Source organism: Salvelinus fontinalis, chromosome 34, assembly GCF_029448725.1.
Source record: "Salvelinus fontinalis isolate EN_2023a chromosome 34, ASM2944872v1, whole genome shotgun sequence".
NCBI classification, from domain to species: domain Eukaryota; kingdom Metazoa; phylum Chordata; class Actinopteri; order Salmoniformes; family Salmonidae; genus Salvelinus; species Salvelinus fontinalis.
The window spans coordinates 28,882,075-28,901,024 of record NC_074698.1 but is presented as its reverse complement, the minus strand read 5'-3'; the positions used below and the strand labels follow the sequence as shown (position 1 = coordinate 28,901,024).

At 42.4% G+C, this 18,950-nt stretch overlaps 1 protein-coding gene across 4 annotated transcripts in view; it reads left to right on the top strand.

Annotated features, from left to right (window-relative positions):
- LOC129833668 (nuclear GTPase SLIP-GC-like) overlaps window positions 1–18,937 on the top strand; it is a 33,121-nt gene extending 14,184 nt beyond the window's left edge. For all 4 annotated transcript variants that reach the window (XM_055898405.1, XM_055898406.1, XM_055898407.1 and 1 more), the window contains exons 9-20: window positions 2,198–2,392; window positions 2,522–2,697; window positions 2,808–2,895; window positions 2,984–3,077; window positions 7,473–7,594; window positions 7,695–7,871; window positions 7,992–8,167; window positions 9,470–9,587; window positions 10,156–10,264; window positions 10,445–10,578; window positions 13,292–13,376; window positions 17,743–18,937. In XM_055898405.1, the coding sequence (XP_055754380.1) occupies window positions 2,198–2,392; window positions 2,522–2,697; window positions 2,808–2,895; window positions 2,984–3,077; window positions 7,473–7,594; window positions 7,695–7,871; window positions 7,992–8,167; window positions 9,470–9,587; window positions 10,156–10,264; window positions 10,445–10,578; window positions 13,292–13,376; window positions 17,743–17,825 (1,557 nt within the window). In that variant the 3' untranslated portion in view covers window positions 17,826–18,937. The remainder of the gene's footprint in view (window positions 1–2,197; window positions 2,393–2,521; window positions 2,698–2,807; window positions 2,896–2,983; window positions 3,078–7,472; window positions 7,595–7,694; window positions 7,872–7,991; window positions 8,168–9,469; window positions 9,588–10,155; window positions 10,265–10,444; window positions 10,579–13,291; window positions 13,377–17,742) is intronic.
- Window positions 18,938–18,950: the final 13 nt, after the last annotated feature.

Genomic DNA, 18,950 nt, shown 5'->3' with positions numbered 1-18,950 from the left:
AATAAACAAAACATACAGTCAATAATACAGTAGAAAAAAAGAAAACAAAAAGTCTATATACAGTGAGTGCAAATGAGGTAAGATAAGCGAGTTAAGGCAATAAATAGACCATGGTGGTGAAGTAATTACAATATGGCAATTAAACACTGGAATGGTAGATGTGCAGAAGATGAATGTGCAAGTAGAGATACTGGGGAGCAAAGGAGCAAGATAAATAAATAAATACAGTATGGGGATGAGGTAGATAGATGGGCTGTTTACAGATGGGCTATGTACAGGTGCAGTGATCTGTGAGCTGCTCTGACAGCTGGTGCTTAAAGCTAGTGAGGGAGATATGAGTCTCCAGCTTCAGTGATTTTTGCAGTTCATTCCAGTCATTGGCAGCAGAGAACTGTAAGGAAAGGCGACCAAAGGAGGAATTGGCTTTGGGGGTGACCAGTGAGATATACCTGCTGGAGCGCGTGCTACGAGTGGTGCTGCTATGGTGACCAGTGAGCTGAGATAAGGCGGGGCTTCACCTAGCAGAGACTTGTACATAACCTGTAGCCAGTGGGTTTGGCGACGAGTATGAAGCGAGGGCCAACCAACGAGAGCGTACAGGTCACAGTGGTGGGTAGTATATGGGGCTTTGGTGACAAAACGGATGGCACTGTGATAGACTGCATCCAATTTGTTGAGTAGAGTGTTGGAGACTATTTTATAGATGACATCGCCGAAGTCGAGGATCGGTAGGATGGTCAGTTTTACGAGGGTATGTTTGGTAGCATGAGTGAAGGATGCTTTGTTGCGATATAGAAAGCCGATTGTAGATTTCATTTTTGGATTGGAGATGCTTAATGTGAGTCTGGAAGGAGAGTTTACAGTCTAACCAGACACCTAGGTATTTGTAGTTGTCCACGTATTCTAAGTCAGAGCCTGCTGGACGGGCGGGCAGGTGCGGGCAGTCATCGATTGAATAGCTTGCATTTAGTTTTACTTGCATTTAAGAGCAGTAGGAGGCCACGGAAGGAGAGTTGTATGGCATTGAAGCTCGTCTGGAGGTTAGTTAATACAGTGTCCAAAGAGGGGCCAGAAGTATACAGAATGGTGTCGTCTGCGTAGAGGTGGATCAGAGAATCACCAACAGCAAGAGCGACATCATTGATGTATACAGGGAAGAGAGTCGGCCCGAGAATTGAACCCTGTGGCAACCCCATAGAGACAGCCAGAGGTCCGGACAACAGGCCCTCCGAATTGACACACTGAACTCTATCTGAGAAGTAGTTGGTGAACCAGGCGAGGCAATCATTTGAGAAACCAAGGCTGTCGAGTCTGCCAATAAGAATGTGGTGATTGACAGAGTCGAAAGCCTTGGCCAGGTCGATGAATACGGCTGCACAGTAATGTCTCTTATCGATGGCGGTTTTGATATCGTTTAGGACCTTGAGCGTGGCTGAGGTGCACCCATGACCAGCTCTGAAACCAGATTGCATAGCGGAGAAGGTACGGTGGGATTTGAAATGGTCGGTAATCTGTTTGTTAACTTGGCTTTCGAAGTCTGGCCACTCTACCATTAAGGCCTGATTGGTGGAGTGCAGCAGAGATGGTTGTCCTTCTGGACGGTTCTCCCATCTCCACAGAGGAACTCTGGAGCTCTGTCAGAGTGGCCATCAGGTTCTTGGTCATCTTCCATTTTTTGTACCCTTCCCCAGATCTGTGCCTCGACACAATCTAGTCTCGGAGCTCTAAGGACAATTCCTTCAACCTCATGGCTTGTTTTTTGCTCTGACAAGCACTCTCAGCTGTCGGACATTATATAGACAGGTGTGTGCCTTTCCAAAATCATGTCCATTCAATATACCAGAGGTGGCCTCCAATCAAGTTGTAGAAACATCTCAAGGATGATCAATGGAAGCAGGATGCACCCGAGCTCAGTTTCGAGTCTCATAGCGAAAGGTCTGAAAACGTATGTAAATAATGTTTTTCAGTTTATGTTTAATACACTTTAGTACACAAATTTCAAAAAATCTGTTTTCGCTTTGTCATTATGGAGTGTTGTGTGTAGATTAATGAAGAAAATAAATAAATATATTTTTAGAATAAGTCTGTAACGTATTTTTTTGTTGTTGAAAAAGTCAAGGGGTCTGAATACTTTCCAAAGGCACTGTATATGCCATGTTTTGCTTTGAAAATAATCCGGAATTTAAAAACATTTTAGGCAGAAGAACTCTCTAGAGAACTTTGGTGCTACTTACGGAGTGACATACTGAGTACCGAACAACAATATTGGCCGCTTGTGAAGTCTGTGACCATCAAGATACCAAATGTCAAAGACCTTCTGGAGCACATTGTGCTGATTGATCTTCCAGGCAATGGAGACTGCAACAAGAGTAGAGATGAGATGTGGAAATCGGTAATTATAAGAATGTATTATCATCTCATACACTGCATTTAAAACTACAAACAAACTCATTTACCTAACCCTGCAATTTACATATACACTTGTAGTTAAGATGCAAAAAAAATTGTAATACTTCTTCAGGTTGTTGGAAGATGCACCACTGTGTGGATTGTGAGTGAAATTAATCGACCAGTGTCAGAGAAGGAAGCTTGGGAGATCTTAGACAGAAGCGTTAGCTACTTGGGACACGGTGGACAATGTCGAAGCATCAGTTTCATCTGCACAAAAACAGACAACATCGGTGTGGATTATGACATGTAATATTAAGATCACTTTTGTTAACATTACACCAACTATCATTTTTACAGCTTGAATAAATGTTGACTCAGAATTCATGTTGACTGACACAAGCATAATCTTATTTTAGGAAAAAAGAACGTGACAGTATATTGAGCAGAAATATGGTTGCCAAGAAAAAGGTGGAAGAGAAATTCAACAAGCAAACAAAAATCAAGGTAAATTACAGAGACATTATTTCATGCTTTGAAAAAAAATCTTTATTTATTTTATTTATGCTCTTACTTTCTCTCACCAACCTTTCAGGAACAATTCAACATTGACAAGGACTTTTTCCAAGTGTTTACTGTGAGTTCCAAGGAATACCGGAAGAACAGTGCTTTACAGCCAGAAGACACAGGTACAGTAGTGTAGGAGGTCTACCTTCTTCCATTAATCTGCTACAGAGGCAACTGCACTAAGACATATCACACTGGGCACAAACTGGTTGAATCAACACTGTTTCAACGTAATTTGTTAACATATTGTGAACTGTAATCTACGTGTAAAATACATTGGAATTGCAAAAAGGTGAGGGTGAAATTTCAACCACAGGGTTATGTCATCATGTTAACCTATTTTCAACATAGACATAACTTGGATAAAATATGTTGAATTTGTACCTTTGTAACAACATCAGATCTTTAACGTTATATCCACTATTAGAACAAACAGCATGCTGGTCAGCACTTCCTACTGGAAAGTTGATCTATCTACAGTACATCTATCCCTTTGTTCTCCCATCCCGGGTTTTAACCAAGCCCAGTTTTGATATTTGTCACTGACTATAATCACTGTGCTTTCAAGAGAATGTTTGTTGAGGGATCTCAACACATTTAAAACTAAATAAGTTCATTATTGCAATTTTTTTCCCATTTTATGTAAAGTCATTCCAAAGGCTAGATTCAACAGAGCAACTTAGTTCGTAAATTCTAAGCGTCAGATTGTCCGTTTGTAAATTCAGAGCATTTTGCGCTCGGAGCATTCAGAGATGTAACTGTACTGCTGGCAACAATTTAATTCGTTTTTTTTGCTGATGTTTACTGACACCGCCCATATTCAATGGGTGTTGAGCGTTCGTAAATGTATCAGTTATTCTGCTCTCTGGCACACTCAGACGAGAGTGCTCTGAAATGGGAGTAGATAGCCAGAGTGAATTTACGAACGCACCCTTAAATGTAATCATAATTGATCAATGTAATCATATGTCATCAACTATGCTATTTAAGACTATATAGCATTTTCAAATGTTTGTCAACAGCTATTGTTTCAATTTAACCCATGATTAAAACCAATAGACAACATGTAGGCCTATAGTTTTTCAAGCTTTGGTTGATTTCAAATGTCATTTGAGTTTGTCAACAATGGATATGTTGGATTCACGTCTCCAACTTAACCAAAAATTCAAATTAAGGATTTAGCTAGTGGAACAGATGGAAATATTGTAGATCAGTAAATAGCCTATTAATAACTTGTCAACTAGTTAAAGGCCAAGTACAGTCAAAATTGTTTTTTTTCTTGTTTTTTTATATCATATTGTACAACAGCTGAAGAAACGAACACAGTAAAAATCTGGAAAAAATTATTGATTGTACTTCATTTTAATGAAATAGATAAAGTAAAGATGTGGTCTATTTAGGGCTGTCAATATTAACACATACATTTTTTGGACGCAGTTAATCGCATGTACACCCAAAAGTGTTTCTGCATGGACTCTTTGAAGCACGACACAACAAGCTTTGCTGTGCTGTATGCTCTCAGTCTCGGCAGCTAGCAACTGTTGTAGAACTGCCTGTCTCTCTTGTGGTGCTTAAACATCCACTATGCATGCAGCTTTGAAAAACTATTTTGAAGGAAACTTGCAGAAAGTTAAACTATAAACACATTCCCTTGTGTTAATTTAGATAACAGCATAAACTTAATGTCCACAGAAGTGGCAAGTGTAACATTGCTTGTCCAAATATTTATGTATTTTTAATTCCATTCCTTTACTTTAGATTTGTGTGTATTGGGTATATGTTGTGAAATTAGATTTGTGTGTATTGGGTATATGTTGTGAAATTGTTAGATATTACTTGTTACATATTGCTGCACTGTCGGAAGTAAACTCAGCAAAAAAAGAAACGTCCCTTTTTTAGGATCCTGTCTTTCAAATATAATTCAGAAAAATCCAAATAACTTCACAGATCTTCATTGTAAAGGGTTTAAACACTTCCCATGCTTGTTCAATGAACCATAAACAATGAATGAACATGCACCTGTGGAACGGTCGTTAAGACACTAACAGCTTACAGACGGTAGGCAATTAAGGTCACAGTTATGAAAACTTAGGACACTTAAGAGGCCTTTCTACTGACTCTGAAAAAAAAACAAAAGAAAGATGCCCAGGGTCCCTGCTCATCTGCGTGAACGTGCCTCTGCGTGAACGTGCCTTAGGCATCCTGCAAGGAGGCATGAGGACTGCAGATGTGGCCAGGGCAATAAATTGCAATGTCCGTACTGTGAGACGCCTAAGACAGCGCTACAGGGAGACAGGATGGACAGCTGATCGTCCTCGCAGTGGCAGACCACATGTAACAACACCTACACAGTATCGGGAAATCCGAACATCACACCTGTGGGACAGGTACAGGATGGCAACAACAACTGCCCGAGTTACACCGGGAACTCAAAATCCCTCCATCAGTGCTCAGACAGTCCGCAATAGGCTAAGAGAGGCTGGACTGAGGGTTTGTAGGCCTGTTGTAAGACAGGTCCTCACCAGACATCACTGGCAACAACGTTGCCTATGGGCACAAACCCACTGTCGCTGGACCAGACAGGACTGGCAAAAAGTGCTCTTCACTGACGAGTAGCGGTTTTGTCTCACCAGGGGTGATAGTCAGATTTGCGTTTATCATCGAAGGAATGAGCATTACACCGAGGCCTGTACTTTGCTGAGATTAGAAGCACAAGCATTTCGCTACACCCGCAATAACATCTGCTAAACACGTGTATGTGACCAATAAAATTTGATTTGATTTCTATTTGATTAATGGGGGTCGGTGTGCTGCTAACAGCTTACAGACTGCCCCATACAGTGATCCTCTGTTACACAACACAGGTGACCACCATCCTTGAAAACGTTCCAACAGGTTGAGCAAGCTAAAAGATACCAATTGGATGGCTCCATCCGCAACATTCCAAGCTAGCTATGGAGTGCACTTTTAGCACGTTCTTAACTTCGTTTCACTACTAGTTGTTATGGCAACGTTAGCTAGCTAGCTAACCAAACGTGAATTCCGTAGCTGAATGCCTTTAGATTCAACTCTAATTCCCCACAATGATTTTCATCAGAAGCTACTGTTTTTGTTGTAGTTCTCAGGTCAAAAGATTTAAGCAAATTATCCCAATTCGAGTAGTAGCAGCTTGTGAGTACATGTTGAGTATCATGAATAAGTAGCCTAGTCTAGATCTAATAGCTATATGATATTTTACATGAACTCAGACATGGCTGATCTGTTGTTATTTCATTGTCTTAGTATATAGTTTATTTGGGGTTTCTACCTACAACCCAATGTGATGTTGGGGCGGCAGGTAGCCTAGTTGTTAGAGCGTTGGACTTGTAACCGGAAGGTTGCTTGATTGAATCCCCGAGCTGACAAGGTACAAATCTGTCGTTCTGCCCCTGAACAAGGCAGTTAACCCACTGTTCCTAGGCCGTCATTGAAAATAAGAATTTGTTCTTAACTGACTTGCCTAGTTAAATAAAGAAGGGAGAAAAAAAGGGTCAAATTTGAACAATTTCTATAAATGCAATTAACTCGATGATTTTGTAAAATATTTGACTGACCTAGTTCTGTAGCGACTTAGATTTAGAAAATTACATTCCAATGATGTAATGAATGGTTTCATAAAGATTCCAAGAATGCCTATCTATAATCAAGTAAAGTGTTACCCGTGTGTGCGTGTGCGTGGCTACATTTCAATGTGGTTTAGTAGTTTGGTGAGCCACACTTGCGTGTCTCTATGTATGAGTAGTCAATTACTTTGTTTTGCGTGTGTGCGTGTGTCTATGTCAGTGCATGTGTGTACATTTCAATGTGTGCTTGTGAGTGTGTCTATGTAAGATTATTCCTGTATGTGAGTCTGTCTGTGTTGTATTTGGCAGTGGGCGGTGGTATGTGCATCAAAATGAGGGAAGTAGTACATAAAAACTATTTTGGTACGTTATTACATGATCAGTTGAAGATATTACATTATTCATAAAAAAAGTTGTTACTCACCAGTTAATTTAATAACCACTGGTTAATGTAATAACTTTAAAAAGTTATTACATTAACTGGTTTTATTACTTTAAAAAATCTTAAAGTTAAGCAGTGTTATTACATTAAGCGTTGTTTCATACCCTGACATCATATCGCTGCCCTCCAAGAGGAAGTTCCCAACACACATTTTAATGCCCAACGATCTATGGTAAAGTCATTAAAGCTTGCATCCTGTGACTTTTATATGGACCTCCATTTAATTTGAAATAACTTGATGTGCACCTACCTGAAAGAAAAGGGTTCTACCTGGAACTAAAAATGGTTCTTCAAAGAGTTCTCCAATGGGGACAACCGAATAACCCCTTTGGGTTCTAGATAGCACAGTTTAGGTACCCTTCAATACAAAACATGTTTAGCCAAGAGTGTTCATCAGTGTAGTCATGCAGACCACAATTGCTCCACTAATACATACATTGTTTCAAACCTCTCTTTATATTAACATGTTTCAGAAATACCCAAACTTCAGGAATTTCTCAGAAATCTCAATGATCGTCGCACAAAGACTTCAGATTATGTTTCTGGAGCCTATGGGATCCTCTCTCTGATAGAAGGAGCCAAAAGCAGTGACATGGTATTGTACTTCCAGCAGAACAAAATCATTTCTTCCAGTTTATATACTTATTTCTTTTAAATAACTGTAGTATATTAAAAGCTTTGAGTTTGGATTTCAGACAGACAGCAAAAAAGAGGTGTGCCAGGTTCTGGAACAGAGGCTCAAGGATGAGATCAAGTCCATTGGTCAAACTATGGATGAGGCTTATGAGAGTTTTGAACGATGCCTCTCAGAAGGAGTTCGACAAGCAGTAGAAACATGTGAGAAAATTGCCAAGGAGAAAGTGATAGAACCAGTAAGTCACAAATGTACACATATTAAAAATATGAATACTCATAACAGATTAAGTTGTTAGAAAATAATTGATGCTGTGTGCTGTAAAAAGCCTATAACATGTTTTCCATTTTGTTTCTAGAAAGGGAAAAAGGGCAGTGGGTACCATAAGGTATTGAAGTCCTTATGCAAGAATAACGGAGTTTACAAACCAATCAGAAAAAAGGGAAAGAAAAGTCAAAGGGAAAGAAACCTTAATGACAGTTTGGCCTCATGTATGAGAGATCTCAGCAATGAAACGTTCAAGAAATATTTCCCGTGAGTTATCTTTTATTATTATTATATCAGCAGTTATAAGATCAACAAAGAAAATAAAAACTAACACAATGTTCTTGCCAGTATCTATTTTGTTCATTACGTTTAGGCTATGTATTGTTCTCTGGGCCTATTGGGCGTTCTTGCTCAGAGAAGGCTACTTAGGATACTTACTTACTCTTATTGGTCTCCGAGAAGCATAAAAGTGACAATGGTGTTCAACTTCAGCCTGCAATTCGAGGCGTTCTTGCATTTGCAGGAACCCCCCCCTCCTCCGAGAACCCATTGGTTCCTGCATGAACCCCCCTCGAGCACGAAATCTTCATGCTTGTGTGACACTTTTGAATGTGGGTCAAAAGGGAAATGAATGTATTATCAGAGTTTTTCGCCCCAGCCTCCCGTTTACCAGAGTCCTCCTTGCTAGCTAGCGGAATGCAGGGGCAACTGGTAGTTAGTGTCCTTCGCTCCCACCTGCCGAACACCTGCATTCAACGCCGTTAATAGAACTGCGGCAAAACAGTGCCCGGCAGATGGGTGCAAAGGACACTGTCTACCGGTCGCCCCTGCCTCCCGCTAGCTACTCCGGCACACAGCAGGCGGGAGGCTGGTGAGACACTGTATGCTAGCTAGCTTGCTAGTTAGCAACACCATGTGCTAGCTTGATAGTTAGGTAGCTAGCACACGGTTTCGCCCCTGTCTTCCGCCTGCTGTGTACCAGAGAAAACCATGCCCGACAGGCTGGGGCAAAGGACACAGTCTACTGGTGTGCTAGTCGTCCCTGCCCCTTCTTCTTCCGTGTTTATCGGAGGTTGGCATCCAACGTTGTGGTGCATTACTGCCACCAACTGTACTGGAGCGCCCCCGCCTCCCGCATGTCTACCAGAGTCTTTGCTTAAAAAGAGGGGTTCCTGCAGATGCAGAAATGCCCACATGCAGGAACGCCCCTGAATTGTTGGCTGCAGTTGCACCTTTCTCAACAGTGATACTGGCATGAGCATTTTGCAAGTTTTTCTTTTCTTTGAAGATAGCATTAAATTGTTCCCACACATATGCAACAAGCAACCTCAGATGTGCAAGTTATTTTCCTATTTATAATATCAATGTAACTCTGAATTCAAACAACATGGAATGATAAATGCCTTATCCAATGACATTTGGTCTATTTTCGTTTCACGCAGTACAGAAATGGGGACCCTTGCTTTGTTGGTTTTGATTCCAAACATTCTTTTTCACAGCACGGTTACCGGCTTTGATTGAATACATATAGGTCCCTTATAGTTGTAATTAAAACGTACTTTATTTCAGAAATCAAGGCAAGGGCAGCTCAATCAATGATTTGATTGATAACTTCACCCTTGACACAAACAGCTTGGTTGAGGCGCACCCAGAAGTGTCACTGCATCTTACATTCCTCAAGACGGAGGTAGGGTGCGATATTTGTATTCACTCAAAACTACTGGAAAGGTTTAATTACAGCAAATCCGGCTTTCATTTCAGGCTGCTCCCTGATTTGGTGCTATCATGTGAACTCCATCATGACAAACATTTGTTTAGCATGACAAGGAGTGGCAAGAAGTGGCATGACTGCTAGGCTACTGTCATTTGGCCTAGAGAGCTTATTCACCCAGAACGTGCTAACCAAATATGGCTAGTGCGGTAAATAGTAAAACATGGAGTCTTTAGGGCGGATAATGATGACAATGTGCTAGCAGCTAATCTAATAGACAGGTGACATCTTTGTAGGATTTTTTGTGTTTTAAATGCAGCACTTTCTACCCCTTCAGAAAATGAACGTTATTCAATGAATAATGGCCACCGCATGAATACGGTGATCCTTTCCCCCCAGAGCATCAAGCAAAGCTTGTCAAATTGCAGTTATGTTGCTAGTGGGATGTTATGATGATTCATATTATTAATATTATTATTAATAGTCAAGAGAATCCAAATACAGTTAACGACAATGTTGTTGAATAATATTTTCTGTCTGAAAGGAAACCAAATTGAAGGCAAAACTAACGAGGGACATCCGTGAGAGGAAGAAAGAAATCTACAACATTCTCCCAAAGTCAATCAGTGACACAATGCGCCCATGCTATGAAAGTAGGTGTTGAGATTGATATTTAGTAATATGCTATACTATTCATCTATAGCGCACAGAAACCTTGACCTAGGATTGGAATAACATTTCAGATAACAATGTTTTTTTACAATTTGCTTAGCAGTAATTCAGTTGCAAATAAGGTCATACCTTGTTTGTGAAATGTGCTGTCTGTACTTTAGGGGCGGCACAGTATACAGGACCAGACACTCTGGAGAGCATGCGAAAGGAGCTGAGGAATCACTTGAAGACATTTAAGGAAGACATGTTCCACAAGGCCAAGAAAGAGATGCTGGATCTCCTCAAAGAAATGAAGGTTTGCCTTCCGCTTTACCATTCAGTGACAAATACAAAGGTACATCTATAGCATCCTTAGTCATGTAAGAGGTTCAGTATCAACTCAACAGGAGTTGATACTGTTGAGTTGATTCTTATGATTTTCTGTATCAAAAATAGAATTGGTGAAGAGTTTGTGTCCAGGATATGAGACAGCATTAGCAGCATGGCTATTCCAATAGCCTACAGGAACGGCCCGTTCTTTCAATTGATATCATTGATTGGCAAGAGAGTTCCTTAAACTAGGTTTCCAGGTCTGAAGGTAGTAATGAAAACCATCAGTCCTGTGGGCCTCCACGATTGGACTTGAAATGCACTGATTGTCCTTGAGATGCCCTTGATTTTAGAGCAGGTGCCTACACTTTTCTGAAGGGAGTTTCTGGAACCAGCAAAAGAAAGGAAAAAATGCAGGTTGATGTTTATTGCCATGAGTTTTGTCCTGGAGGCAGAACTGAGCCATTTCCCCTTAGATCAGCTACAAAGTCAAAATTGGCGATATCCTTTGTGACCAACTTCTTATTGTTTGTTTTTTCTGTGAGGGGTTCAGATCGCAGACAGGCAATAATATTCTAAAAGTACATATATAAAGAAACCAAAAACACTAGAGAAAACATAAAACAATAATTATTTGTCCTGTCTGTCCCATCTCCCCTTCTCAGTAGGTGTGACCCATTCCTATTCCCTCCCTCCCTCCAACCCCACCTTTGTCTCCCCACCTCCCTCCCTCCCTCCAACCCCACCTTTGTCTCCCCCCCTCCCTCCCTCCCTCCCTCCAACCCCACCTTTGTCTCCCCACCTCCCTCCCTCCCTCCAACCCCACCTTTGTCTCCCCACCTCCCTCCCTCCCTCCCTCCAACCCCACCTTTGTCTCCCCACCTCCCTCCCTCCCTCCCTCCAACCCCACCTTTGTCTCCCCCCCTCCCTCCCTCCCTCCCTCCCTCCCTCCCTCCAACCCCACCTTTGTCTCCCCACCTCCCTCCCTCCCTCCCTCCCTCCCTCCAACCCCACCTTTGTCTCCCCACCTCCCTCCCTCCCTCCCTCCAACCCCACCTTTGTCTCCCCCCCTCCCTCCCTCCCTCCCTCCCTCCCTCCCTCCCTCCAACCCCACCTTTGTCTCCCCCCCTCCCTCCCTCCCTCCCTCCCTCCCTCCCTCCCTCCCTCCAACCCCACCTTTGTCTCCCCACCTCCCTCCCTCCCTCCCTCCCTCCAACCCCACCTTTGTCTCCCCACCTCCCTCCCTCCCTCCCTCCAACCCCACCTTTGTCTCCCCACCTCCCCACCTCCCTCCCTCCCTCCCTCCAACCCCACCTTTGTCTCCCTCCCTCCCTCCCTCCAACCCCACCTTTGTCTCCCCACCTCCCTCCCTCCCTCCCTCCAACCCCACCTTTGTCTCCCCACCTCCCTCCCTCCCTCCCTCCAACCCCACCTTTGTCTCCCCACCTCCCTCCCTCCCTCCCTCCAACCCCACCTTTGTCTCCCCACCTCCCTCCCTCCCTCCCTCCCTCCAACCCCACCTTTGTCTCCCCACCTCCCTCCCTCCCCCGCACGGGCTCGTATTGTGGACATATCTATGCGTGAAACAAAAGATAATGGATAACTCATCTTATGTTTGTAAAATTGTTTGTGGGACCAAGGCACACATGAATAGAATCATAGAATATAGAATCAGGCTGCATACATCAATATTCGATACAGATATAAAAAATACAATTGATACATTCAATCATGATTACATTACATTAACTCATAATAAGCTTTTGACCTTTTCGTCTGCTCTATTGAATGTATCTAATGTTGTTTCCTTGGCACTGTTCACACAAGCTATGGAGAGCTCTAGTGAAAGGACGTCAAGGAAGTTTTGTAGCTATTGAGTTATGCTGAGCTTATGTGGAGGTTTCCATCTGGTTGCCAACATTAATTTTGCCGCAGTCAGTCCAGGCAACCATACTCATTTCTGGTGTTCTGTGAGAGTCAGTGAAGAGTCATCATTCAATAATAATATATTGGGGAGATGGCAGCACCAACTATGCTCGACACAGACCTGGCAACCTGTGACCAAAAGGTCTTCACACTGGGGCAGTCCCACAACATATGCATATAGGTTCCAATATTTATTTGAGAACACAACAGACAGTTTGGAATAGGAGCAAGTTTAAATTGGGACTGTTTCCGTGGAGTCAAATACAATCTGTGAATGAATTTGTAGTGTATTAGTGGACTATTCTAATTTCAGGAGGACATTGGGATATTGTTCCAGACTCTTTTCCAATCTGTATTTTGTTTGTAGTCTTTAAGATATGTATTCCATACCGTAACTATTCCCATTAGTTTACAGAGGGCTTCTAGTAGTATAGATTGGATACAAAACATCCCCTTGTATTCTGGCTACCTATCAACTCAGTGAGTGGGTGGAGTGGGAGTGGTTGACTCCATAAGTCCCATGGAGCTTTTTGGTCTTAATTGGCCAGTGAAATATTGGAACCTACCATATGACGTGACACAGCCCCAGTGGGAAGACCTTTTGGTCACAGGTTGCCAGGTGTGTTGGTGCTGCCATTCCCCATCTCCCCAATATATAATTGTTGAATGATGACTCTTCACTGAGTCTTCACTGACTTAGATACGTTCTTATGAACTACAAATATGTGGACCATAAATAATGTGTTACCTAAAACCTTTCTGTCCTAAATCAGAAACACATCGTGGAGGAGCTGGAGCGTGAACTACAAGAATCCATGAGCCAGTCACTCAAGACGCCTGACAGCTTGCTCGTCCCAGGTAAAGGGAAGAGACCATTGTGGTATATAACAACTGAATCAGAGAGGTGCGGGGGGCTGCCTTAATCAACATCCATCTTCGGCACTGAAGGAACAGTGGGTTAACTGCCTTGCTCAGGGGCAGAATGACAGATTTTTACCTTGTCAGCTCGGGGATTCGATCCAGCAGCCTTTCAGTTACAGGCCCAATGCTCTAACCACTAGGCTACCTGCCACCCCATATTGGCCACAGTCCATAGCTGTGGCCAATATACCACAGCTACGGACTGTATCCAGGCACTCCAAATTGCATTGTGCATAAGAACACGGATATATTGCCCAATATTCCACACCTCCTTGGGCATTATTGATTAATTGTTCAGTCAGCCAACCAAACTCTAACAATTCAAGACCATTGACTTCAATAGTCAACAAAGCGGATTAATTTGAACTTCTTCTTAAATCAGTAAATGCAGACACTGGGAAAAATATCCCAGATGAATCTCTTTTCATACAAGACTATCAACTGTTGAGAAATGACAGGTCCAGAGAGGGGATGAGAGGAGGGGGCAGGTCCTTCAGAAAGTATTCAGACCCCTTGACTTTTTCCACATTTTGTTACGTTACAGCCTTCTAAAATTGATTAAATACATGTTTGTCCTCCGCAATATACTGTACACACAATACACCATAATGCTGAAGCGAAAACAGGTTTTTAGAAATTGCTGCAAATGTATAAAAAATATATATATATGAAATACCTTATTTACATAAGTATTCAGATCCTTTGCTATGAGACTCGAAATTGAGCTCAGGTGCATCCTGTTTCCATTGATCATCCTTGAGATGTTTCTACAACTTGATGGTAGTCCACCTGTGGTAAATTAAATTGATTGGACATGATTTTAAAAAGGCACACACCTGTCTATATAAGGTCCCACAGTTGACAGTGCATGTCAGAGCAAAAACCAAGCCATGAGGTCGAAGGAATTGTCCATAGAGCGCCGATACAGGATTGTGTCGAGGCACAGATCTGGGGAAGGGTAACAAAACATTTCTGCAGCATTGAAGGTCCCCAAGAACACAGTGGCCTCCATCAGTCTTAAATGGAAGAAGTTTAGAACCACCAAGACTCTTCCTAGAGTTGACCGCCCGGCCAAACTGAGCAATCGGGGGATAAGGGCCTTGGTCAGGGAGGTGACCAAGAACCCGATGGTCACTCTGACAGAGTTCCAGAGTTCCTCTGTGGAGATGGGAAAACCTTCCAGAATGACAACCATCTCTGCAGCACTCCACCAATCAGGCCTTGATGGTAGAGTGGCCAGACGGAATCCACTCCTCAGTAAAAGGCACATGACAGCCCGCTTCGAGTTTGCTAAAAGGCACCTAAAGACTCTCAGACCATGAGAAACAAGATTCTCTGGTCTGATGAAACCAAGATGGAACTCTTTGGCCTGAATGCCAAGTGTCACGTCTGGAGGAAACCTGGCACCATACCTATAGTGAAGCATGGTGGTGGCAGCATCATGCTGCGGGGATGTTTTTCAGCGTCAGGGACTGGGAGACAAGCAAGGATCGAGGGAAAGATGAACGGAGTAAAGTACAGAGAGATCCTTGATAAAAACCTGCTCCAGAGCGCTCAGGACCTCAGAATGGGGTGAAGGTTCACCTTTCAACAGGGCAACAACCCTAAGCACACAGCCAAGACAACGCAGGAGTGGCTTTGGGACAAGTCTCTGAATGTCCTTGAGTGGCCCAGCCAAAGGCCGGACTTGAACCCGATCTAACATCTCTAGAGAGACCTGAAAATATCTGTGCAGCAACGCTCTCCATCCAACCTGACAGAGCTTGGGAAGATCTGCAGAGAACAATGGGAGAAACTCCCTAAATACAGGTGTGCCAAGCTTGTAGCGTCATACCCAAGAAGACTCAACGCTGTAATCGCTGCTAAAGGTGCTTCAACAAAGTACTGAGTAAAGGGTCTGAATACTAACGTAAATGTGATATAAGTTTTTTATTTTTTATAATTTAACAAACATTTATAAAAACCTGCTTTTGCTTTGTCATTATGGGGTATTGTGTGTAGATTGATGAGGGAAAAAACGATTTAATCAATGTTAGAATAAGGCTGTAACGTAACAAAATGTGGAAAAAGTCAAGGGGTCTGAATACTTTTCGAAAGGCACTGTATGTGAATCACAGTACGCAGACAAAGAGAAGAACTGACCTAGAGAAAGAAGAGTTTGAGTGTATGTGGCTTCAGCTTCGTCCTAAACCACTCCCCAGCTCAGTTTCAACTCTGGTAATGGGAGTACTCTAACATCCACCATGGGCAAATGTGAAAACACTTCAGCAGAACACTGGATTATCTCATAAACATCATCGATGTGATCAGAATGTCCTCTCCCCAAATGGGAATCATCCTGTGTGGAGACTTTAATTACCTTCCCATCAAGATGCTGACAAACTCCCATCCAGACATGAAACAAGTAGTCAAAGACAAGACTTGAGGGGAGTCCATCCTAGATGTGATCATTATAAACCTGCCGGATCACTGCAACACCCCCACTGACTGTACTTGCTCCTCTCGGCTCTAGTGATCACAAATGCCCGCTCTTCTCCCCATACACAACATCAGGAGGGAGAAGCCATGTGCCGCGGAAAAAGGGACGTCTGGTAAACCAGAAAAAGAAAGGAGGCCTTGTACCGACTGGTCTGCCATATACTGTACAAGGTGGAGAGCATTGATGCAAAGGTGGAGACGTTATCCTGCATTCAAACTGCTCTTAATGTACGCATGCCAATTAGAAATAAGAAAAAAACAACACTGGACAAGCCGAGGATGACTGAACAAATAAAGGCTGCATCAGGAAAATAAGACTTTCAACAGATGGAGGAAAACAATGAAATGGAGAAACTACAGAAACACCGTGCAAATGCTTATCAAGGAAGCAAAGAAAAACTACAACATTTCTTAAATCCAGGACCCAAAGAGGAAAAACAGAGGACTGGGATGAAAGAAAACATCAGGAGGGAGAATACAGGTCAAGGGAGTTGAAAACGACAATGTGGCTGATGTTTTTAATGGCTTCTTTGCTGAGGCTTGGACAAGCACCATATCTCTTGCCACCTTCCCCCTGCCCATGCCTACAAGGCAGGTGCAGCATTGACCAGATAAAGCAAACTCTGACAAGAGTTTGTGGGCCTTATGTAATTCCAGCCTGGCTACTAAAAGAGCATGTAGAACATCTAGTCCATCATCACACACATAGTTAAAACCTCCTACTGGCAGGGGACTGTTCCTGCTGCCTGGAAGACTGACAATGTGTGTTCCATAACTAAAGTGTCAAACCCAGGTACAACAAGGGATTGGAGGCCCATCTCTCTAACTTCATGCCTTAACTTCATGCTTTATCATGAAATAACTCATGCCAACAGTCCTCTCTGAGTGCACAAATCAGTATCCCTACCTTCCACACACTCCTGGCTGACAGCTACAGACTCCAGAAAACCAACAATGGTGAGGGTGTTACTTGCTGACATATCCAATGCCTTTGATGGAGTAGATCACGCAAAGCTCCTGCAACATCTGTCTGACATTGTGACATTGCCCAAGGTGAATAGCCTGGCTCCACAGCTCCACCACAGGAAGAAGGCAGAGGGCGATAGCACATTTATGCCCCTCACCCTATCTGTTTCTCCTTCACATGTCCACCTGCATACCCAGTGTCCAGAGCTGTCCCAAGCCATACCACTAATCAGTATCCAAGAGGACACTTCAATGGTCTTGGAGACAAAGCAGTTGGAAGAGTGGCCACATTCAACAACATGCTACTGAATAAGAGTCTGTGGAAATGTGGATATGTTTTTCAAGAGACCCTCCACAACCTGCACCACTCATCCTAGGGAGACAGGAAGTACCAGTGCTAACAACAACCAAGTATCTTGGTTTTCAGCTAGACTAACCTCAGTGGTGACACATATTTCGACCAATCAGTGAGGAAGGCCTAAAAACGCCTGCACATTCAACTGTTCTTGACAGAGATGGCCTACCCACTGATGATCTGGTCCCAGTATACACTACATGGGTCAGGCCTTGTTTGGAATACGGTGGAGTGCTGAATATAAACATCATGACAAAACATTTAACTGCATGTTGTGTAGAGGCAAAACTCCCAATTCCAAATTCATACTATACTACTTGTCAAACTATATACTTTCTACAGCCCAGTTTAAGCTGGTACTTATCTGGTGTTTAATTAACTAAGAAACTAGCAACCAATACTTTTGTGGTACTTACTGTACCTCAAATAATTAGGCACAATTAAATACCTGGTACCAAATGTTACATGGTGAACATTTAAGCTTATGTCAATGCTTCTTTGCAGATGTCTCTGAGGAATATGAAGAGATGAAGAAGTGCTATGAGAAACTGCACAGCAGCACCAATGCAGCAACAACAACTGCCTGATCAAGAAAAGCCTGTCTAAGACCACAGTCAAGCTGGGATTTGCAGGCTAATTAGATAATCATAATAAGTTTTTGTCTCAATATATTTTCACTTCTATATCATAACCTATTTGATATGCACCACAAACTAACCAAGCAGTACAGTATGCCTGTATTTTTTATTTTACCTTTATTTAACTAGGCAAGTCAGTTAAGAACAAATTCTTATTTTCAATGAAGGCCTAGGAACAGTGGGTTAACTGTCTGTTCAGGGGCAGAACGATAGATTTGTACCTTGTCAGCTCGGGGATTTGAACTTGCAACCTTTCGGTTACTAGTCCAACGCTCTAACCACTAGGCTACCCTGCCGCCCTATGTTTAATATTAGTATTGTAAAGGTTATGGGTAGGAGTTACTGGGCTCCCGAGTGGCGCAGCGGTCTAAGGCACTGCATCTCAGTGCAAAAGGTGGTTTGAATCCTGGCCGTGATTGGGAGTCCCATAGGGCGGCACACAATTGGCCCAGCGTCATCCGGGTTTGGCCGGGGTAGGCCATCATTGTAAATAAGAATTTATTCTTAATGACTTGCCTAGTTAAATAAAGGAAAAATATATATATATCCTGGATAATGATAAACGTTTGGGTCAGCATGTTATTAATCTTGTATATTTGCTATACTCCATGTTAAGATATGTACTTTTGTCACTTAGAATGTAAACTTTATTATAGAGCAATATTTCTCTAACTTTGTACTGGAAAGCCGATCGTTCTCATGCCTGAGGAATCACTTACCAGTCACCTGTCAGCAACAAAGAGCTGGTCCATGAACTGAATTTGAGAAAAGTTTAACACGGTTCTACTGGAATTGTTTTGTATTTTTTTACATAAATACTGTAGCCCTTTTCCATGAATATGGATAGGTACTGTATCTTTGTGTGATTTGTAACAATGTATGACATTTTATATTGTAGATGTAACTTAATAATACATGTCTTTAGTCTGTACTATATTACTGGACTCTACAACAGCATGGTGTGTTTTCTGCTGATTATTCACTTCTGCTCACTCAATGTAATCTCTATCTCAGTTTGAAATGTCATGATTTTTCCCGCAATAAAAATTACTGCCACGGAATATATTTACTTAC